Below are 23,889 nucleotides of genomic sequence, written 5' to 3' on the forward strand. Positions count from 1 at the left end.
AGAACATTATGCTGTGTTTAAAATAATTGTCTATGTCTAGGGAAACAAAAGAAAAAATGAAAAAAAAATATGTAAATACATAAATTTTCACAATCTGCAGTTGCGTCGGAGGATTAATTAAGGAAACTGAACTGAAGTGGGGTGGGTTGGGGCTAGACTTATTAGACTAAAAAAAAAAGGAAAGGAAAAAGGGTTATGATTACATTAAATATGTCTATTTTTGCAACAACAAGAAAAAGTGGGGGGGGGGGGGGGCTTTTTTTCATTATGCATTATGGCATCTACAGTGTATTTCATTTGTCCATGCATCACATTTCTACATGTACCTTATCATATTTTCATTTTTCAGCTTTTTTGTGACACCACGAATCGATTTTGTAACGTAAAGTCCAATACAACGGTTCATCAAATATCAATCTGTGAATCTGATTAAAATCAGCTGTTCTGATACGCTATCGCTCTATTCATTCGTTCAATTAATATTGCTGAAAATAAATACATGTATAAATTAATATAAATATATTAAGGAATCATTCTCTTATCGTATTTGATCACCTCATGATCATAATACTCATTAATGATTCCTATTCGTACAATGAGTTCGGAAATCAAAGAACCCATTGAAGTATTCTACTTCGCTACAATCGATTAAAACATAATTTTCTTTTTTTTTAAGTGTTTTTTTCGACCCCCCCCCCCCCCCCCCCCGCAATCAACAAATACAATATAAACTTGTAGACTAATTGTTCTCGAACAATTAGAGATCAGTTTCCACTTTATCATATATTTTATGTTTAGAACATTTCCGTTTCAAAAGAATCGATGAAATGCTTTCCCTGGGATACTTATTGAAAAATTATTGTTAAATAAATAAGTAATGATTTTTTATTGACCTTGACCTTTGACCTTTATCTATTTTAATTGGCCACGGTCAACTTTTCATTTTGAAATGGTCCAATGTCTCTACGATATATGTTTCAAACAAAAACTGTAAGTGTTTTTAACAAAAATAGGATACTTTGAGTGGACATTAACTACTTTAAGGAGACATAGGATCAATTTGATGCGATAACAAGCATTTTATACAGTAGGGGCAATAACTCTATAACTATTTCACAATATGGGTTGAAGGGCTATATTTTGAAATGTCTTTTTAAAATATGAGTCATTTTCTCGTGAGTTTGTTTACACGGTGAGCTTAACAGACTCATGGTCATAACAATGTCAGCGTCAATTTAAAGCTTGAATAATCAGTGGCTTTTCTTGTTTTAGTAAAACGTTTGACTGATATTTTCTTTCCGGAACCCGGATAACATGACGTCATTGCCAGTCAATCGCCATCCATTATAATATTTTTCATCGACTTGTGGAGGAAGCTAGACCCCAAAGATCCTTTTCTGCAATAATTATTTGATTCAAGATGTAAGTCATAAGCGTAATGAGGGTATTTTGATCATGCATTTGATACAAATGAAGAATCCAGGGAAAGATAATGGCTACAGTTGCATATCGGTCCCTCATTAATGTATAAAAAAATATTGCAGAGAAGAGTTCTTCCATCATATTTTGCAATCTACTATAATATTGTTAAATTTTAGAAATATTGAAATTCTTGTGTGTCGTCTATGAATTTCTAGAACCGTAGTATGAACAATACCACGGACTTGCGGTGGGGTGGGGGGATAGTGACATTTCCCAATTTGATTCTGCATGCAGCTGTCAGTCTTGCACTGCAATTTTTGGGACAACATCCGGGTACTTCTTTATTGAGGAAACTATTGATTTTTTTCGTAATTTTTAGGGGAATCAAATTGACCTCTGATCACTCAAACTCCAATGACCTGAATCGCTTAAGATGACATATAACACTTCTCATCAAGTACCTGTTTTTGCCACCTGAGTTTGTGCTGATTTGTGATGTTTTGTTACAGGGCTAGAACTATTGCTTGATGATAATCGGTTCTAGGCCAGTCCACTTTTAGTTGCCTTATCTGTTTGCTGTAATGCCATATCTTTCCCTTAGTGATTGTAGGTGTGAGTAAGTCTCTGCACCACCATTCACGATACAGATCATACTGCTATATTATACTGACATCCAAGTTAATGACTTAAGGGCATACCTGGAAATAAAAAAAAGTAAAAAAGCGCTAAACACTGAGTTTATACTGCTGACCTTAGTTTGACAGCTCATCTCTTAAGACTTGCACTGTGCACTAATGAAACATTCCAAATTATTTAAACTGTTCATGTGTCTTAAGTAGACTTAGTCACAATCTTACACATCATCATTTCAGATGTATGTATACTTATGCATTTCAGAGATGTTATGTATGCATATGCACTGCCTGGGCAACTTTTTAATTGCCATACTCAATGTTACTTATTATGATATTGATAAACATTGATGCTACCAGTATCTCATATTAGTTACCACCGAGTTTAGACTTGTATCTCTTAATTTCATTTTTGTTGGAGATGTAATGGACTGTCAAAATGATAAGATTTATGTTCACAAAACATGAAATTGAATGGCCAGTAATTTTTTTTTTCAAGTTAAATATAATTGTAGATTCCCTATTGTATTCAAGTATTTGCAATTTTAGGCATTTATCAATATTTTGATTTTTCATTAGGAATCTACAGTTCAAGAAATGGAGTGATATGGATGTTTAATAGTTTATAATTATGGTGTATATATATATATATATGTTTCATGTTAGTTTATGATTATGGTATCATATGTATATATGAATGTTTCATGTAAGTTGACTTTTGTTAAGGTCTGCTCCTCCACAGAACCCCGTGGCCGGACCAGGAGGGCCACCAATGTGAGTATGGTTGAGTTCTCATGCTGTTGGAATCATATTTACATAGACATGATTAAGTCAAGACCATATTGTCCAATTGGATTTTTCTGCAGACTAAGTGCTATTCTTTTTCCGTAAATTTTTCAGTTTTATCTCATCTGCAGAAAAAACAAATCACTTATGAAAAAAATTGTATTACATTATTATATACAGTATTTGCCTCTGAAAAAATGATTCGTTGAATGTGATGGATTCAAAATTCATTGGTGTGACATGGCAAAATATGGGAGTTCAATGAATCTATTTAATTTATGAGATTGGATGCAATCCAACTCAGAAAAAAAACCTCTGTACACATGCAGCTAACATCTTGGTCCTAAAAGTCTGTCATTACAAGGGTAACAGCATGAGAACATCTTCAGGGATTATTTTTTGTGTATATGTATAGAACTTATTTTTATTATGTTGAATTTACATGTAATGCATGTGTATAATTGTTTTTCATTTGTTTTTGTGCACAATATATTATACCAACTACATTGTTTTTTCTGTGATTTTTCACTATTGAAGATATGTTGATGATTGTGTTATGCTTTTAATTTTTACTGAATTATTGGTGTATTATACCTGGTTATTGTATTTTAAGTACATGTAGTACATGCTCAAGAAAAATCCGAAAGATAAAAAGGGCTTTGAAAATGAGACAGGCACCATATCTCGACATTAAGCACATATAGCATCCATGTTTTTTTTTTTATTTGATAGATTTTCATATTAACATATTGAAATTAAAAAGGTTTATTAAGACCAATACTAGGCGTTTGAATAAAATTTAGAGCTTGAATTAATGAAAATTTTAATTTAGCTGGAAATTTATATATCATGAAGATTCCATGCATTGTAAAATGCTAAGGTATGAAATTAGACATTTTATAACAACGTGAAGAATTTTCATTATAAGTATTTGAGCTTAACCCGACACTTGATTCATTGAACATTGCTAAAAGGGTAATTTTGAAAGCAGTTTCAAACTTGGACAAATTGATTTTAACTGTTAAGATTTGGGTTTGTCAGAAAAAATAATAGTACATGTAGTAGTAATTGTATTTAGAGGATGTAAGTACAACCCATAATGATGATGATGTCACACAAAAACTTCCCAAAATAAAGAAGTTTTATAAAATGTACCTGTAGGTATATGTTGACAAAAATTGAATTTTGTTGAAAATTATGTCATGTTTTTTTTTCATGTTTTTCGTATTTTTTTATGTTGTAATATTTATATTTTCTTCTATCAGTTTATTCTGCCTAAATATAAGATTATCTTATTGCCATTCTTTGAATTCCTTACAGGATTTTGTTATATTCAGGACCAAAGAGACCATCATGATGTTTAAAAAACTGTGATTAATAGACAAAATTGACTCCTGTTTTTCCTTCTTTTAGGTCGGCAGCCGGAGGCCCAGGGGGCCCACAGCCTGCACAGCCCAGCAAGCGCTTACAGCAGACCCAGGCCCAAGTGGATGAGGTTTGTTACAAAACTTGCATTTGCTTATAATGAAAAATTATTCCAAAATTGTCTAGTTAAAGTTATATAGATAGCTGATATGTCCTTTTTTTACTATTAAATGAAAAAAATGTATATTCTTTTACAGGTTGTGGATATTATGAGAGTCAATGTTGATAAAGTGCTAGAAAGGGACCAGAAAATTTCAGAACTAGATGACAGGGCAGGTAAAGTGAAAGACTTTAAAAGATTTTGATAATCTTTGATCTACTGAAGTACTATCCATCCATTGAATAAAAAATTCCAAATTGTTGCCAGCATATATTAAATCCAGTCTGTTTTATTAGACGCACTGCAGGCAGGAGCCTCGCAATTTGAAGCTAGTGCTGGCAAGCTGAAAAGAAAGTATTGGTGGAAAAACTGCAAGGTATGTTAATTTCTGTTAATATACGTAAAACATATTCTCCTCAATGTTAAATCTAATGAGGACCATACATACTAATCAAAGCTCGAACAAATGAAGAGGTTACATTGTGGCAGTCTTTCTTTATAGATTATTAAGGAATGAATTTTACATCTACCCATTTTGTAGGAGTGTAAACCTGGTTGGGGCAGTAAATTGTTCCAGCCAAGTTTATATGATTGTAAATTGGGTTGCTGTTAAAATTATTCTTTTTAATTCAGTTATCTATCAGAAAGTATAGGTGTGTTTGAAAAAGGATTAATTGTACAAAATTGAAAGATAATGTCACACAGATTGGTAGGATTTTGGTGCAAGTCAATGAGATGTAGACCAAACAGGTTATCAACATAAATTCCCTCAGCCAATCTAAATTGTATGTTGCATATAGAAATTGAATAGACCTTGAAACATGCTACTACAGTACACCTAGCTTATTGGCATAACTTATAGGACTTGTACTTTGTAAAAGCTTGCACATAAAATTATGTCGCTAGGTCTTGCATTTAAAGCTAGAGTACTAATATTATATGCAGAAAATATGCAAAGAACAGTAGTAAATGTATTCTTGTGACATCAATATACAGCTGGTTTGTCATATTCAGAAGCATTCCTAGATAAAGGAACGAAGAGACTGTTGCTGACCCTATGAAATATATTCCTTATATATCAAAACTATCAAAAGTTGAAATCTGCTAATTTACAATTTTATAGTTTCCCATCAGCTTTAACTCTTTACCCCTTAATGCCACCTTTTGACGCATAGGCCATATCCTTAACACTCTACCGTGGGCTACCCTTAGACTGTTTTCAGATGAACTGAAAACAGCTGGTGTGTGTTTTTGAGTAGACTTATTACAGGTCTTAGCAAATCAAACACATAGAAAATTATATATCAATGGATTTGTAATAAATTAAAATTTTAATATTCATTGAAAAAAAAAAAATTTAAGTCACTAATAAAGCAATACAGGTGCTAACAGGTATATGAAAATAAAACTGAGTGTTCTGCATTAAAGCTTCATTAAGAATAATTTCACAACAGATACTTGATAAACATATTTAAAACTGTATATATTACAAATAATTATTAAATAATTTTTATAGAAAGATTCCATTATCATCATGGAATTCGTTTTTTGATAGTAAATAATTAAATGTACCTGTGGCTGACTTTTCAATTCATGTCTATCATTTTCAGACTTATATTTACGTTTTTTTTCAATAAACATGATAAATGGTGTAAGAGGATTTGATAAATCTAGCATGTTAACTAAATAAGTGTGCTGACTTTTTGAAAAAATACAAATTTACCGGTATATTCGTGTATTTAGGGGTTGCAGGTAATGCACACCTTGTGTTCTGTTTTCTGTAACTACACAGATTTTTCCAAAAATTTTTGCATGAATTTGACATCTGGCTTTCATCTTTCAATCTCACTACCAATAAATCTAGAAAATTCTGCCTCTAAACTTGATTATAAACAAAAAGTGAAAACAAGTGCGATGTCCGCATCGTAGTCCGCCATCTTTGTTTATTGTAGTAATGCATCACACCACCATACACAGGTAAATCACGTGATATCTTTATTTAGAATGAGTGAACAACCATCCGTAAACATGGCCAGGTGTATACCAGTCAATGTTTATAATAAACAACAGGTGTTGAGGGGTCTAATTAAGAGCTGTATATAGGGTGCGTCAAAAGTCGTCATTAAGGATATGGCCAGGGTCGTCAAAACGCGTCATTAAGGGTTAAAGGATAGACACCTCTAAGGGGAAAAGAGTTAAGGAAGGTTCAAATATAGTATTGGTAGCACACTGATGATATTAGTATTTATTTATGTAAAATTATCTATGTGTCAGTTCAGTATTATCTGATTTCTTGGGACCAGGAAAATCTAAGTTCAGAAAGTTCAAACCTACTTGTCTGTTTGGACAAGGAAATGTTCTATTTCATGTTTTAGTCTTTTCATGAAGCTGATACATATTAAAAATTGATAAAATTGACAACTGTCAGAGATTGGACATCGTAGTGAGAATTAGATGGGTTGTACAACATTAGCATTTGAAAATCCCATGATATGAAAATATAGATGGTTATTTCCTTGTAAAGGTATACATGTATATTGTGATAAGCTGCTTGATAACAGATTAAAACAAATTTAATTGGCATTTGATAGTGGTATATTGTACAACTGCTAAACTGCAGTAACATGTTTCATGGTCTGTTGTATCAAATTGAAAGCGGCCTTTACATTCTCATTACACCATTCTTTTGCTCTTTTGTAACTTTCCATGTTATAGTCGGACCATAAAGGCCCAAAAAAGCTTCCCGTCTGTGGAGGTTGATATAATACAATCAGAGAATTTTATGGCTTATTAAAAACCAATTGTAGATGATGATAATATTGGGCGTGATCATTGCTGTCATAGTTATTATTATCATTGGTAAGTTCTACACATTCTGGATGTTTAGCCATCAGTTGTAATTCCTTATGTTTAGGCCACACCTCTTTTTTGTTGATTAGATGTATGTGTTTGTGTGAAAAAAAAGATTCTGTATCATTGTTTTTTGTTGTTGTTGATTTCTGGAGTCTCTGAAACCTGGCCTCTTTTACACAGCATCTCTTTTACAAGATGGACTATCTGATTTTTCTTAAACTTTAAAGATGGTTCCCTGTGTAAATTCTTTGTAAAGAAATGTGTTGATGTATGCAAAATTAATTTAATACTGATTTTAAATCAATTTGTTTAATGGTAACACATGTCAAACATCTGGCCTCTGTATTCACAAAATTATAGGTTGACAATGTTTATAGGTTGATAAATCCTACTTTTGATCAAACATTAGGGGGGGGGGGGATAAGACAACTTGACTTTGGAATATAGATTTACATGCATAATCACAGCTTTTATCATCAAATTGATATTTGGTATAGAGTAGCAATTAGTTACATTAATTACTTTGTAAAAATTATTAATACGTGGAAAGGGGAAGTGATAAATGAACTACTTGTTTCCATTTTGTACTTATTAAGTTCAGGTTATTAATTTGAGGTTAATTTACTTGATTAGAGGTTTCAGAGGCTGTTTAAATTTCAGTTTAATTTTGTTTTCACAAAGAATGTGAAATTTGTGGACTGACTTGGATTGTGATCCCAATGAGATTAATTGAACCAGTACCGAGAATAGTTTAATCATTTATGCTATTCCTCGCACAGAATTTATGTTTTTAAAAAGGCAAATAAATTAGACTTACCAGTAACTTGAGGTAATATGAAACAAATTTGAACAAGAAATTAAACAAAGTTTCCATTATTTTAGATGAATTAACAGATCTTATAATTATCTGATTATCTTGTTTCTCAAAAATTTAGAAAGACATATGCAAAGGTGTATTAAAAAAACACAGGCAGTTTTTATATATTTCAGTATAACATTGATTGAGCATACCTATCCAAGTCAGTCATTTAATGTATTTTATTGTTTCAATATTTTTGAGCACCTCATTTTATTTGTGAACACTTGTTTGTTTATTTCCAGATGTGGTTAATTCTTATTGCAATCATTCTTATTATAATCATAATAATTGTCGGTGAGTATATCAAATGCTTCACATCAAACATGTTATTTGAACTAACTGATATAGCAATAGCAAAGAGGATCCTTTCATTCTTAAAAAGATAAATGTATGAATAAAGCCCCCCCCCCCCCCCCCCCCCCCAAAAAAAAAAATTTATTCATAAATTAGAATTGTGTTGCTAAAGAATGATACAACATCTAAAAGTAATTTTAAAGAAAAGTATCTGAGAAATGAAAGGATCCTTCCATTTTCTCAACTTATACTGCTGGCATGGGAGAAGGTAACATCTAGCATCATGGTATAGTGTCTCTGAATGTTTGCTCTCAATGTCTTAATTAATACTTCAAATTATGCTAATGCTTTAATAATTAAGGGCTAAAGCTTGCAACTGTGTGAAGTATATTAATATGACATATATTTGATCTGTACTCCTTTTTGACATGGAGATATTATTCTGTTTCATTGCAATCAGCATGGGTGGCATCTACTTATGGTTAATCCACAGAAGTAAGGTTCTCAGATGGCCATTGTAATGTTTAGATGTAGTATTCAATTGTGTCTGTCTTCCATCTATAGAATATATAATGTGCTGGTATATATTCTTCTGTAGCCTTACAAGTGTACCCATCAATACCTGTTGGTCAATAGCATTATTGATTTATCATTACAAAGTTAGCTTTCCTGCTGTTGTTTCACAGACTGGCTGTATAAATATACCCCACAGCAAAACTATGTTTGCTGGGTATAAGACATTGCCCTGTCAGTCAGTCTGTCTATCTGTCTGTCTGTCATATCTAAGTTTCCTGGGCTGTGACTTACTATCTTAATCAAAAGATCATATAAACTCACTTGAAGTTTTTAGACACAAATTAAAAAAAAAACAAAAAACATTCAATTTTGAGACAGAGAAGAAAAAGAACAGATAGACCTTGCTTTGATTTTTTTTATTGGGCATCAAATTTCATAAATTACAGTTGACTTCTTGCTCAGAAAGGTTATGCGGGGGTATATGTCTCCAGTGGACAGCTCTAGTCTTAGATAAGCTTGAATATGTAATGTATTATGTTGTTATATACACTCTTCCTCTAACTCTTGCAGCTTGGGTGTATTCAAAATATGGTGGCTAAAGGTTGTTTTCTGTGTTGTCAATTTGTGCTTCTTCCTTATTTTTGATCTTATTTTTAGACAGGAAGGATTATTTTGAACACAAACAGTAGTCTAGAAAAGGTTTTCATGCACTTTTATAGTCAATTGTTTTGACAACACTTGCTACCAAAACATTTTTACTGAAGCATGAAACTTTTTATAAGATTTAGATGTAGTGCATTTGTAAGCATTTGAAAGAAATTTGTTTAATTTATCATATAAATAACTGTTCCTATAAGCCCTTTATACCATGTGGGAAGTAAAAACACACTAACTTCTTTTTATAGAAATTTTTAAGGAAGAAATATTTTTGTAGGTAGACCACTTGTTATCTTTAGATACATGCACAGTCAAACTTTGTTGTTTAAAAACATCGAAATATCAGAATATTCGAGATATTGAGGGTAAAATACTTTTGAAAAATAAGTGGTTGGGACTTACAATTAACTTTGACATATCCATTGTTTTTATCAGTGTGCGAGATATCAAAATTCAACTATATATGTAATTTGAAAAGTTGGAATATTTTGCAGTCTAGAAAAGTAGCAAGTGTTGTTTCTAATTGATATAATTTTCATTGAAACAACCCCATTGTTTGCACTTGATCTTCTATGACTCTTTTAATTTTAATTCTCTGTAGATACCGTAATTTGGAGGTCATGCATATTAAAAATTATTACCAATTCCCATCACTTTTAGTTGTTTGATACACTTTGATGAATAAAGAAGCAAGACGATATGTGGCTGAGTTGCTATTCTAAAGATAAAATTTGAATATATTTAACCTTACATGAAGAAAATGTAAGCATGCAATTGCAGCAAATTGAACTATACATAAAGCTATTTGTTTTGCCCCCCCCCCCCCCCCAACAATTTTCAAATAAAAATAATGGGTAAAATACATATATCAACAAAGAAAGGTAAATTTGAAAGATTTATAACCCATGTTTCTGTATTAATGAAAATTGACAATTCATTTTAACTTTCAAATCTTCAATATGAGTTAAAAATAGCTAAGATTTGCCTTTATTGACTGTAATCTGTTTCTATAGCAACGGATAAGTGAAATCAGCCAACTTATTCAGCCTTGCTTCTTTGTTTGGAGTATATATATCATAGAGTGAAATATATTTGTTTAAATATCAGTGACCATGCATGCTGGAACCATTGTAAGAAATTTTTGATTGATTTGAAAATTTCTTTTTAATATGCATTTATTTGTCTAATAGTGATAGCAGTTACAATATTTTTGTTATTTAATATTTTTACACAGTTTTGAATGAAAAAGGATCTCAGAAAAAAATCATTAATTTATGATATGGAAAATAGGGATTTATTAGTTTATGCATCCATAAAGTTTATGAAAGTGTTTATTGTTTAAAATTTGGTCAGAATATGTAAGAATAATTTTGGTCAGAAAAATTATGGGAATTGTATAAATCATGAACAAGATCATAATTCAGATATTTTTTTGGGGGGGGGGGGGGGGGGGGGGGGATGGGGGGTAAAATTTGATTTCTCAGAGTTGTACAATTTTGGAACATAATATTAATAATAACAGATTTCAGAAAAATTTTGTATACCATGGTACCATAGTTTCGACATGTTGCCATATATGAAATATCATACATGACAATTAAGTCAAAAAAAAATATCCAAAACAAATATAAAGCCAATAAATCCACACAAAAAAATCTTGGTTATCATGAAACTCTTCACACAATATTTTTGTTAGTACATACATGTATATCTTATTTCAGAAAAGGTGTAAAAAAAAAAAACCCCAAAGTTTATCTTTTTTCAGAAAACCTGTATAAAAAAGTTCTGCTTTGTAAAACGTGTAATAAAATCATAGGGTCTTTGATAGCTGTTGTTGTAGATGTAAAGAACATGTAAAAACTTAATTGTTAATAATTGTGTTTTCGTTCTTTGTGTAGTTTGGGCTGTTACAAGTCAACAAAGCAGTGGAGACAGTACCAACAACAGTGGATAAGTCAACTACATCTCTCAGAGCATCATCCATATTTCTAGTGCTTAGTTCCTCTCTTCAGGGACTCTCTTATTTCAACTGACAGTTTTCAAAGTTTAAAGTTGTTGTTTTTTCCTCTCAAGTTTGACATAAAACAAAATATTGATATTTAATAAGAAATAATGTGTCTATGCTTGAAAATAAGTGATGTGAAATTGTCAACTGCTTTATTGAATTCAAGTTCTGTAGAGTTGATTATTTTTTTTTCTCTCATGTTTTTCTTGTATGTATTTGCTGTCCTCAGGATTAAAAGAAAAAGATTTTGATTGATTTTGATTTTTTTCTGTAAAATGAAAAAAAAAAATGATGTGATTAATGGTACAATGTATTTATGATTATTCTAATATTGTTAAGTTTTATTGTAAAAATCTGATATGAATTAATCTATATGTACATGTATATGAACATAACCAATGTAGAGATTTCTTGCACAACATTCCAGTGTTCACGAAGGTTTATTGCTAGCTTAGATTAAATGACTGTCATGCTCTTATATTTTATTTTATAGGAATCTGTTTTTGGGGAAATTAAAGTGCATACATGGGTTAACAGAATCATTAGTTAATTAATTAAAAAATATGCAAACAAATTCTATAAGCGAAACTAGATGGCTTTTTTTAATTTGCTTTCAACCTGTTTCCTTTGACTTATTTAAGGTGGTCTCTGATAGCATTAGTATACAAAATGACCTTTGACCCTAGTGTGGTCAAATAAAATACTGGAAATCTCAAGGATGAAAAGGCGTCATATACAAGTTTACCCATGTATGCCTTTAAGATGGAAATGACTGGATAATGTGTGTCTAGACTCTATAGAATAATTCAGCAAGTTGTGGACTACGTAATGATTATACGGGATATATTTACCGAATTATTGCCCTTCATGTTTGTCTATTTTTAATTGTCAGCTTTTTTTTTAACCAGAGTTGGTCTGCTGTCCCTCTTTTACTATTATTCCAATACCTTGTTTTGGGCTATTGGAAAAAAGTGAAAAGTCATAAATATATTGTATAGAACAAGTAAGGTCATATTTTTATAGGAAGGAAGGTCTTGGGTAATATTGATTTACAGCATGCCCCCCCCCCCCTTTCCAAAAAAAAAATTCGAAGGGGTGTTAGCTGTATGACAAAAATGATTTCTACAAAAATTGAGGGAATTCTGAAATGATCGATCTCAAATAGTTTACACTTTCAACAAAGTTTTTAAGATTCTTATGATTTTCTTTCACTTAAAGAAGTATAATAATAGTAGTATTTGGTTTGCCTTGTTTTTGTTTGAACTTTACATTTTTGGTCATAAAAACAATAGTATTCCCTAACAGATTTTGAACAAAATTGGTTGTCATCAATGCCCCATTCACATAAATTAATAAGAAATAAAAATACAGCTAATACCTAGATTCTTGCATGTGGTGGAATCCTAATGAACTTCTGGAATGTCTAATTAGGCAACAAAGTCCTTGAAGAAGTAGAGTTATACGTAGTTGGCTACGTTAGGTGAGTAGTGCGTCCCACTGGGGGGCTCTTGTTGATGGTACTCGTCTGTTGGTAGTCATTACTGTACATACATTAATGTTTATTATTTATTATTGGGTCACATAGTTATCATTATTATTACTCTGTTTACATTATGTATGATGGAATCCTGTTTAAAAATTTGTACATACATTGTAAAATAATCAGATTCTTTAACTGGACTGCGAGTGGGATTATTTTCATGGCTTAAATTTATGTCATTATGCTGTTCCTTCTAACCCCCTGATGTGTACAATTTTTTAATGTTCGAATATTTTTGCACCTGCATGCTTTCTGAATCAAAGATATTTTGTCATTCTAATTAAATTTGAAAAAAAATTTGCCAAATTAAGATCAACCTGTCCATGAAACGTGTTTGAGGTGTATTTGTTTCCATTATATAGGATTCCAGTTGCATTTTATGTGTGGAATTGTAGCTCTGACATGGTATGTATATCTTGATATATGTACTTGGTCCCAGTGTCAGGCTAACACATTGTATAGAATAATCTGTGTTGTCTTGTTGATGCAGTCAGTGTAAGAAATAGATTAAATGCTTACCATACATAGGTATATCGTATTTTGTCCTTTTTTATGACTGCAAGAAGGAAGGTTTTTAGGGAGTCTGATTATGGAAGCCCAAATGAACAAAAAAAAACTCGAACAATTGATCACTTTGATTTCTGGTATTAGTTCAAAGCAGAAAAACTGGACTTTATTATTCTAATGGATGAATGGAGTTTAGGCACAAAAGTGTTCATGATTATCGAAATATTAAGGTTTCTCCACCCTTGATGATCTTATGGTATATGCATGTAATAGTTGTTTAAATTTGAAGATCAATACGTAAGCAATCAAATTGTACTTAATTTTGGATATGTTGCAAATATATTTCTCATGATGTAGGAGCTAACACGGGTACATGTATTTTGTATCGGTAGAATGTCCTTCATAAAATGTTTATTGAAATTAAAATTAACTATTATAACTCAATTATTGATTGAAAATTAAGAGTTAAATCATTGATTAGCATCCAAATTTTACACGTTGAAATTATCAAGTTTTACATAGTAATATATAGAGAAAATCGTTAAAAAACTTCTTCTCAAAAACTATTAGGGCAGAAAAGCTCAAATTAAATTGGAAGCATACTCAGGTAGTGTAGATTCAAATTTGTTCAAATCATAGTCCCTGGGGGTAGGATGGGGCCACAATGGGGGGGATCAAGTTTTACATAGGAATATATAGAGAAAATCTTTAAAAATCTTCTTCTCAAAAACTATTTGGCCAGAAAAGCTCAAATTAAAATGGAAGCATCCTCAGGTAGTGTTAATTCAAGTTTGTTCAAATCATAGTCCCTGGGGGTAGGGAGGGGCCACAATTGGGGGGATCAAGTTTTACATAGGAATAAATAGAGAAAATCTTTAAAAATCTTCTTCTCAAAATCTATTTGGCCAGAAAAGCTCAAATTAAAATGGAAGCATCCTCAGGTAGTGTAAATTCAAGTTTGTTCAAATCATAGTCCCTGGGGGTAGGGAGGGGCCACAATGGGGGGATCAAGTTTTACATAGGAATATATAGAAAAAATCTTCTTTTTAAAGACTATTTGGCCAGAAAAAGCTTAAACTTGTGTAGAGGCATCCTCGGGTAGTGTAAATTCAAGTTTGCAAAATCAGTCCCTAGTGATAGGGCGGGGCCGTGATGGCGGTTTGAATTTTTACATAGGAATTTATAGAGAAAATCTTTAAAAATATTCTGGGAAAGTTTTCGGTCCAAAACTCAGTACTTAGTGTGAAAGCACAGGTTATGCAGATTTAAGTTTGATGAAACCATGATTCCCTAGAGAAAAGTGGGGCCACGAAATGGGGGGGGGGGGTATATAGGAATAAAAGAAAAATCTTCTTACAGGTATAACAACAAAAAGGGCTTGGTATTTATAAAAAAAAAAGAGGTGGATAAAAATTGGCAGATTTTCAATTTTTTTTAGCAAGATCTATTGTACTTAGTTGTCAAGATATTTTGATACTGTAATGCTAATTTGATCAGAATTAAGGCAATTGTTGCTCAAGTGAGCGGTGTGGCCCCTGGGCCTCTTGTTTAGAAAGCCACTCAGAAGTTGGAGTACTTATCCGCTATTACTATTCGAATAGCAAATAGTAATCTGTGGTCCACAATTCAAATTACCGTAACTTTTTTTATCGACGTAAATCAAAATCAAAATCTAGATAACTTCCTTATGTTATCGAAAGAAACAGTGATATAAATGTAAAGAAATGACCTGAACATTGACATAATTAGCTAGCCTGACGAGAGTGTAAGTAAATATATCATATACTGTTGTAAAACTATATTCAATGGGATGGTTAAGAGTCTAGATCCCGTATTTTAAGCCTTCATGTTTGATCAGGATGGGATACCGGGAAGCACCTATCGACCCTCAAAAGGATCCGGGTTTAACTATCTAAATTGAACATCTTTATGGTAAATCATTAAGGAAATTTAAACGAAAAAATGTTAATATAATTGTTCATGAAATTTTGTAAATTATGTATTTCAGGCACGTAGCATCGGGGCACAGATTTTTCTTATAAATTTACGTACAAAAAATTGAAATAACATGGAGTTTGCCCCCATACTTTTATGGGAGCATGTAAAAAATTGAATTGAAAATTAGGAAATGAAACGTGAGGCATACCCCCTCTGATTAGGATTTTCGGGATTTTGGAAATTGAAAGCAACCTTATTTCGTTTTTTTTTGTTTTTGTTTTTTTTTATTTGTCAAGTTTTTTTGGATGAGCCTGGCAACCACTTTAAAAAACGATGCTACGTGCCTGTATTTAAGGAGCAAGGAAAACAGAAAGCGAATTTTAGACGTTATCCTGGTCAACTTAGTGGTAGGGAGCACATTGCGGATTTTGATATTTTTTGCTTATTTGATATTCAACTGATTTTGTTTATAGTAGATATATGAATATGATGAAACAATAAATTATTTTATGTAATGCCGAATATAGGTGCATATCTTTACAGAAAAAAGTTAGAGACGATGTCCCCAAATGCCTTACAAAATAAGGGTGAGAGTATATTGGAATCATTATCTAGATAAGATGACTCGTAGCATTTCAATAATCCTATATGAGTTTGGTTTTATCTTTTTTTTTTCCAGAAGAAACTCAGAGATCACGATTTTATCCCCCATAGACTTCAGGAAGAGCTAATAGTTGGTTCATAGAAAAGTTTGAATTTTAAAGTTACATTGTAAATCATTTTATCTTCTCATATTTTCTATCATTAAATTCTTACATAAAATGGTAAATGAAAGAAAAGGTTTGTTTAAAAAAATAATGATATGACATTCTATACATTTTTTCAGCAGTTTTAAAAAGGTTAAGGAGCGAGAGGATAACTTTTAAAGTAATTCTTGTTCTTCAACCAAATGTCATTTTTTTTTTTTCGTTTTCGTTTATTTCGCGAAAGTATTTCAAAATGTTGATTTTACATGTTCTCGCATAGTAAAAGCTGTATACATGTATGTTAATTAGATTATTATTTCATTACACGAATCAATAAAGGGGTGGTGAGTTTAATTCTATAGTGTTTCCTGCATGCCAACCTCCTGTCTATGGATTTGTTACAGGGTGTGTGACGTATGCGTTGCGTTAACACATCTGGTATTTCGCTATGATTGGCGCTTCAGCTGCCGAGAAGATTTATCTAAACGAAGCGTCCTATTTTATGATATCCGAGCGCAAACACAGGTCCGAATGATCTTTGCGATCTTCCAATTACACTTCTATAATCTTTGATACTTTGGAATAATAACATAAAAAAAAATCACACACTGAAAAGTTTTCACGATGTGAAGAAAATTACAGAAATGAAATTGGATTAACCAGTTTTCGAAAAAATGCGAGTTTTCACCATTTTCCGAGCCTTGTTTGTCCGAAGTTTGTTCGGGGCCCACGGGCTGATCGCCATTTGGCGCCTGTACATGGTGATTGGAGAGATCTGGTGTTGGTACCTGAGTGTGACGCTTCTTGGACTACTCATAGAGACTGTTGTTACCCTCGCTGTCAAACGTGGGAAGGAATGGAAATGGTATGTATGTTACAACAAGGCCTGATATTTATTGTTATTTGATATAATCCTAATTATTACTATCATTAATTACATGTATATTAACCTCATACAATAAAACCTTATTCTTCTGAACTCGATGGAACCTTACAAAAAGACGCCTTCGAGATACGCGATGAGTCAAGATATCATGGTTAAAACGTTTAAAGAAAAATTGGACTTCCAAATCACTTTCATATAATCATGAAATCGAGATATCTGTGTTGAAGATACCGAATATCACATTTATGAATGGTAGGAAATTTGTGATTGTGACAGAACAGTAAGATAAAGGAATTAGAGACATCTGCACTGAGAATAGAATTTCGCGCAAATATATTCTCTTTGAAACTGGTAAAAAAAAAATCACCGCTTCCACCACTCCTATACCCAAAAGGAAAAATGAAGTGTTCGTTTATGACGGCACTATGGTCGCTCCCTATCTAAATCATTTTATCCCTATACGTTAAAAACAAGGCCTAATACTTTCGACATTTTGATCTGTTTTATCTCGACCGGAAGCGGTCAAAGTTTGTTTTAAGCATATTAAACATAATACTTGACACCGTGCTTGTTCATTTAGAAATGTAAACTGTTGATGAAAATAAAAATACTCATTTAAAACATGTATAGTTTGTAACTTTAGTCACTTCCGGCGGAGATTTGTGCTGAGTTGCAGGCCTTGTTCATTTATAGTACTAGGAATGGCGAATTTTATATACTGATTAATATGCGTTACGTCTTTGGATGGTACAGAAAGAAAACCTTAAAAATGTACATCATGAATTTTTTTGATATTTTTGTAGAATAAAGATGGAGATTATTTGATTATAAGCATTTTACATTGTTCTGAGCCTTTCCGTAAAAAAAAATGTCTAAAAAAACAAAAGTGGCGATCATCCATTATTGGCGAAACGAGACCTTTGTGAATTATTTCTTCTTTAAAGACTACAGTGCATAAATGATTCTTGATAAATATAAGTAATGAAACCTGCAATATAAAATCACATGTATATTTTGATATGATATGGAATATATTAAAAAGACAGATGTGTTCTTTTAAAATTTACTTTCTGAAGAAAAGGAATCATAATATATTTGCAGCACGTCTTCAGAAACGCATATTGTGATATTTGCAATTTATCTATAATTAAATCCGCTCGCATACTCGCTGTAGCAAGTACGCGAGTAGATCAAAAATTTTTAATTAAATTGACAAACATTGCATATGGATCAATAATCACATTTTTTTTTTTATTTTGGGAGTTAACAGGTTTTGACGTTGATATATCGTACAATAAAGAAACGTTCAAATTTTTGCGATATTATAATTTTCAAAGAAAACCGTTAATTCTCATTAGCCTTTTAAATGCTCGCCCCTCAGTATCTTAACTGACATATGTATTAAATATATCGGAATTGAAGATTCTGTACTCCTGGCTGCAATACTTTAAAAGTCTGTACGCATGCGCGGATGTACTGTGGAATCATTAGAATTCGTGGTGGCTCAATTCGTGGGTAGCCTTTCCCCACGAATGTACATCCTCAACGAAAACAAATTTAGAAAATGTTATCTTTGTTACTGAAACTGAAAACCGACGCATCCACAAAATTACATTCCAACGAATAAGTAAAAAACCACGATCCACGAAAATTGGCCCTCACGAATATAAATGTTAATTTTACATGTACAAGTAACATCTCTCTATAATCTTAAAATAGGAAAACTAATGTGATTGTGGATAAGTGCCATACTACGTTGCAAAGAAACAGCAAATTTATAGAATGATCACACACCTCGGTCAATTCGTACCTCATAGACGAAATCAGCCGAGGTATGCCAAATGATGGAAAATGAGCACTTGGAACCGTGCTCTCTTTGTCGCTAATGGTTTAATAGACCCCGGTATAATCCACGCTTAGTTAAATTCTCACAGTCATTGTGTAAGACACCATCAATCATAATTTGTAGTGGATTCAGAAAATATTGTCACTTTTTGATTTGAATTAAATGACCAGTGTTAAAAAGTACGATTTTAAAGACATAAAAAGTTTCAAGGACTGCGTATATTTAAACAATAAAAAGCTTTCTTTAATTAGTGATTCATTCAGGTTATAAAGGTAGCGACACTGCAGAAAAATTACCCGCGTTAGCGGATTATGTGAATTATTCTGCAATGATCGCTACGTTCATAACCTGCATGAATCATCAAAGAAAGCGTTTTATTGTTAATATTATATAAATAGTGCCTGTTTGGGAGGGTATCAGTTGAAATTGACTCCCCGAGAAAACCATTGTCAACCGACGCGAAGCGGAGGTTGACAATGGTTTTCGAGGGGCGTCAATTTCAACTGTTATCCTCCCAAACAGGCACTATTTATTTTGTTATACTGAATGTCTTAATTTTTAAGAAAATTTTACTGCTTTTATATAGGAATCATGTGAATTCTACAGCGAACCGTACGCGCATAATTTTCGCGCATGTAACATTTTTTATTGTTATACTTTCATGTTAAATACTGAAATCTGATTGGTAAAGACGCAGTTAATAATATTTACTATTACCCTCAGCGTTAGCAACGCACTTGGCAACGGGTAACATTAAAAAATGTTACATGCGCGAAAATTATGCGCGTACGGTTCGCTGTAGAATTCACGCTATTCCTATATAAAAGCAGTAAAATTTTCTTAAAAATTTAAAAAAAGACATTCAGTATAACAAAATAAATAGTGCCTGTTTGGGAGGATAACAGTTGAAATTGACACCCCTCGAAAACCATTGTCAACCTCCGCTTCGCGTCGGTTGACAATGGTTTTCTCGGGGTGTCAATTTCAACTGTTACCCTCCCAAACAGGCACTATTTATATAATGTTACCCGTTGCTAAGTGCTTTGCTAACGCTGAGGGTAATAGAACGGATTATGAACTGTGTCTTAACCAATCAGATTTCAGTATTTAACATGAAAGTATAACAATAACATTTGCCTATGACTAAATCAATTATGTTAAGTTAGTAAAATTCACCAAATTACTGTTAATGTACATAAGTATGCTAGCTAAAAGAAACAGCCAAATCGTCTCCTGTGAGACATCATCATGAATATTTCGTGCAGTCCGTGATTTTTCTTAGGTCGCTGTAGGTTTCGACCAATCAATAAACATGGTGTGTCGATTTCAGTCCTGTCAGTTTTTTTGTCAAGTTCAGCCGCTGTAGATTTCGACCAATCGATAAATGGGATATGTAGATTTCATTCTGGCTGTTTCTTTAGAGCTATGATTTAACTATATAAGTTTCTGTAAGAAATAGAGGATATAATACGTGGTAGATGTAAATATATATTCCTAAGCGACAAATTGAATTAAACTGGTTTGATTATGATTCGGATTTTTGGGGGTGGTAACGATCCGATTCATATAGAAATAAGGGAGAAAATGCTAAATATCTTTAAATGTCATTGGCGAAATAAAATAATCAAATGTAATACTGTTAGCACACTCTAATTTCTTCGACCAAGCCAGTGTTTCATTAGAAAAGACCAATACAGAGATATATACAGTTACTAGCGGGGATATATAGCTTACTCGCTATTAAAAAAAAAAACCAAAAAAAAAAAAAACCCACCAAAACACCTCAAACAGACAAAGCTTGAGTCTCTCTTTCAACTTGATTATGTAGATATATAATAAAATAGTTTTGAATACAGCGGACTGTAGATAATGAACGCACCGGGTGCCGTCTCTCTCTCTTTTCCTAGTTTTTTTTTACGGAAGTATTGACCTTTAGTCTATGTTGTGGTCTTTGCAATATGATAGTCCGTTTGAGACTTCAGCATACTAGTCCATCATCAACCTACACGTGTCCCGACACAAAGGGGGGAGAGGTAGCCACACTATAGCCAAGTCCCATCTTAATGTCATGAACGGAGGGTGACAATGGCGTTATATAATCACCACAGAAAGTAATGCTGGGGAACCTTTCACAGAAAGTAATTAAAAGTATTCCCTCGATTCTAGCAACAGCAAAATTACTCATTTTCCCAAATAGCTGTAATGACAATCAAATCTGGCTGGGTTTCTCACGTTAGCGTTAATTATACGTCCGCGGTAATAAAAACTCTCCCTAGTTTGTTATGTGTGTATGGTTTTTTGCTACTACTAAATGCTTGATCAAAAACCTCAAGTCAATCCAATTCTGTGCTTTCAGGTTTTGTCCCAGCGTGTTTTTCTATTTGGCGAGTGTAGTGCCCGCCATTTGGTTCTTAGAGCTGCATGCAATGGAGGACCGGATAGAAGAAAAGGCTGAACAAGAACGATTTAATATAACTACACAAAACCAGAACAGATCCGTGGAAGATTTAAAGATTATTATTAAAGATTTGGGGGTAAGAGGAATTCATATCGACACACTGGTTAATGCTCGACAAAAGTACAAAACATTTTATTAATCTCGAAATTTTCTTTGATTTTAGAAATAAGGTTACATTACTTTTCAAATATCATCTTTTATTCAATCAGATAAATCAATAAGCATAACAGTGCGTGTACTTTAACACGAAGTGACGTCAGGAATCTATAGCCGGTATTTAGGAAATATCGGAGAGGCAGACAAATGGGGGGGGGGGGGGGGGGGCACCTGGCCACTTAAAATAATTCTATTATAAATGTATGATAATAGCGTCATTTCACAACGCTCAAGAAAACATTTTATGCCTTGCATATTGTACAGATTTTATAAGTACAAAATATGCATCTTAAAAATCGGTGAAAGAAACCTAATTTCTCTCATATTTGCACTCTCTTAAACCGTTATTTTTTACACAATTGCGTTTGTAAAAACTTTGATCAGGATTTATGTATTCAACACACCACCTTACTGCAGTTAATATTTTCTTTAATTCTGAGAAGTGTTTCAGTAAACAAATAAAATGAAAACATCAGGATTTCTTCTTTTTTTTTTGGGGGGGGGGGGGGGGGGGTAAGAACATTAGACCTTTTATTGTTGTTTTACTACATATACATTTTTATATTGTAAGTATGATATGAACAACTGATATCTTTTGTATCTTTAGATTGATTTTAGTTTCCCGTTGTCCTTGACCGCTGACCTTTGGCTGCGTGTCCTTGAGCAGTTTTTGCTGCTGATGCTGATAGTCGGACGCTGGGTGCTTCCTAAAGGGGCGCTGTCACATGATCAGTTATCACAGCTCCTATTGGTTTATGTTGGCACTGCGGCTGATATTGTTGAATTCTACGAAGCATTTAATGAGGAGGCGGTAAGTTTGAATTATTGAATATTTTCACACAAAACATAGAACACAAAAACATATGTATTAAAGCAGTCATGTTGTACATTTTAAATTACACTCACGTTTGTCCTAATTATATAAACTTCGCTCTTACAATAATTCATAGGCAAGTACCAATAACCATTTTAGGTAAAGTACAATCCATTGTTGATATATATTCTCCTTGGTATATGGACCATGAGCCTGCTTCAGTTCACGTTGGTCGTCACGGCAACGAGAGCACGGCGAGATCTTGTCGGCGTTCCGAGTGGACTAATCCTGGCAATGAAAGAAGAAGCGCCAAGCTGTTGCAATCCGGAAATCTACGGAATCATCGTGTCAATTCTGATGCAAGATTGTCCCTTTCTTGTGATTCGGCTGCTTTTGATATTTTACTACCATGTTGTGAGCTATACAAATATGTTTTTCACTTCCAAAAACTCGTTGGTAATTCTGTTACTCTTGTACAGAGTGGTCGTTATTCAGACAACCGACAAAAAGAAATCTCGTTCGTCTGGGTTGACTACGCGAGAAAAGAGTGTAGAGGAGCTCCAATCTAAGAGCAATATTGAAGTTCACAACCTTCTCCACTCCAGCAAAAGTGCTCCAAACGTGTCCATAATCAACGGCAATTCGGCGTTCCGTTCGTTTGACAGCCTGCCCATTGACGTCACCACTGATGTCATCGTTGGAGTCGAAGGATTAGTGGACGACACAAATCGTAATCTGTAGGAACTAATAGCTGGGAACACGACGTGACTTAACCATCAAAATATGTATTAATGTTTGAATTAACTTATCATCACTCATGAATCGGGCACTGATTGTTTTGACATTGAAGTCAGTTGAATTAGAATAGCCATTTCTGACATTGTATTTCTAAGACATGTTTTCAACTCAATGTGTTATACGTTTAATCGACATCAACTTTACCTATTTATCAGCTGAATTAAGACTAAACAATGACTTGCAGCCTCAGAAGCCACTGGTTTAGAGTATCACTGTTAGTTTTTTGTTGAGATTTTCAATAAAAAAAAACTTTGGCTTTTGTGATTTGTAGCGTATCAACAAATTAAGGATTTCGTCAATTTCGGATGAATCAAAAGATAGTTTCTGGTTCCTGCTTATCTAACGAGACTTCATTCCACAATTTACTCAGTTTATTTTTTGACAGTTATATGTTTTAAAAACAAGTTTCATTTTTTTTTACACAAGGTATTTTTTGATGCAGATCAAAACGTGTACATGTATCTTATAGTTAGCACCATGCAAAATAAATTCAAGTTGCAAGATCAAAACGCTTTGACATATTGAGGTCATTTCCATGTAAATAGTTGTAAACAACAATTGGATGAACTCAACACAATGTGGCACATTCATTGAGAACAATTCTATGTAACCGAAATTACACGGGGAGGAACCAAGACATCAATTTTTTTT

General features: G+C 32.8%; 2 protein-coding genes across 9 annotated transcripts; both read left to right on the forward strand.

Annotated features, from left to right (window-relative positions):
* The first annotated feature begins 1,272 nt into the window (after positions 1-1,272).
* On the forward strand, positions 1,273-13,620 carry LOC105328674 (vesicle-associated membrane protein 3). 8 transcript variants are annotated; one of them, XM_011429651.4, is made up of 8 exons: positions 1,288-1,422; positions 2,781-2,828; positions 4,254-4,335; positions 4,463-4,541; positions 4,662-4,741; positions 7,173-7,224; positions 8,832-8,866; positions 11,443-11,582. In XM_011429651.4, coding segments are annotated over exons 1-7 (369 nt in total). In that variant the 5' UTR covers positions 1,288-1,420; the 3' UTR covers positions 8,858-8,866; positions 11,443-11,582. The 8 variants fall into 8 exon arrangements, with proteins under 8 accessions (XP_011427954.1, XP_034338504.2, XP_034338503.2 ...); XM_034482614.2 differs by lacking the exon at positions 7,173-7,224 and adding an exon at positions 8,320-8,371; XM_011429650.4 differs by lacking the exon at positions 8,832-8,866 and adding an exon at positions 9,458-9,488 and having other exon boundaries at positions 11,443-11,581.
* Positions 13,621-16,609: 2,989 nt separating this feature from the next.
* On the forward strand, positions 16,610-23,529 carry LOC105328676 (transmembrane protein 26). Its single transcript, XM_011429653.4, has 4 exons — positions 16,610-17,145; positions 21,369-21,546; positions 22,234-22,437; positions 22,600-23,529. The coding sequence occupies exons 1-4, from the start codon at positions 16,955-16,957 to the stop codon at positions 23,179-23,181; spliced, it is 1,155 nt and encodes a 384-aa protein (XP_011427955.3). The 5' UTR covers positions 16,610-16,954; the 3' UTR covers positions 23,182-23,529.
* The last annotated feature ends 360 nt before the right edge of the window (positions 23,530-23,889 follow it).

The sequence above is a fragment of the Magallana gigas genome, chromosome 3 (genome assembly GCF_963853765.1).
Source record: "Magallana gigas chromosome 3, xbMagGiga1.1, whole genome shotgun sequence".
NCBI lineage: Eukaryota > Metazoa > Mollusca > Bivalvia > Ostreida > Ostreidae > Magallana > Magallana gigas.

Coding starts and splice junctions, on each gene's coding strand:
- LOC105328674 (XM_034482612.2), top strand. Junction 4,542..4,661: donor AGAACTAGATGACAGGGCAG/GTAAAGTGAAAG, acceptor CTGTTTTATTAG/ACGCACTGCAGGCAGGAGCC. Junction 4,742..11,442: donor ATTGGTGGAAAAACTGCAAG/GTATGTTAATTT, acceptor TTCTTTGTGTAG/TTTGGGCTGTTACAAGTCAA.
- LOC105328676 (XM_011429653.4), top strand. CDS start 16,955: ATGCGAGTTTTCACCATTTTCCGAGCCTTGTTTGTCCGAAGTTTGTTC. Junction 17,146..21,368: donor CGTGGGAAGGAATGGAAATG/GTATGTATGTTA, acceptor CTGTGCTTTCAG/GTTTTGTCCCAGCGTGTTTT. Junction 21,547..22,233: donor TTATTATTAAAGATTTGGGG/GTAAGAGGAATT, acceptor TTGTATCTTTAG/ATTGATTTTAGTTTCCCGTT.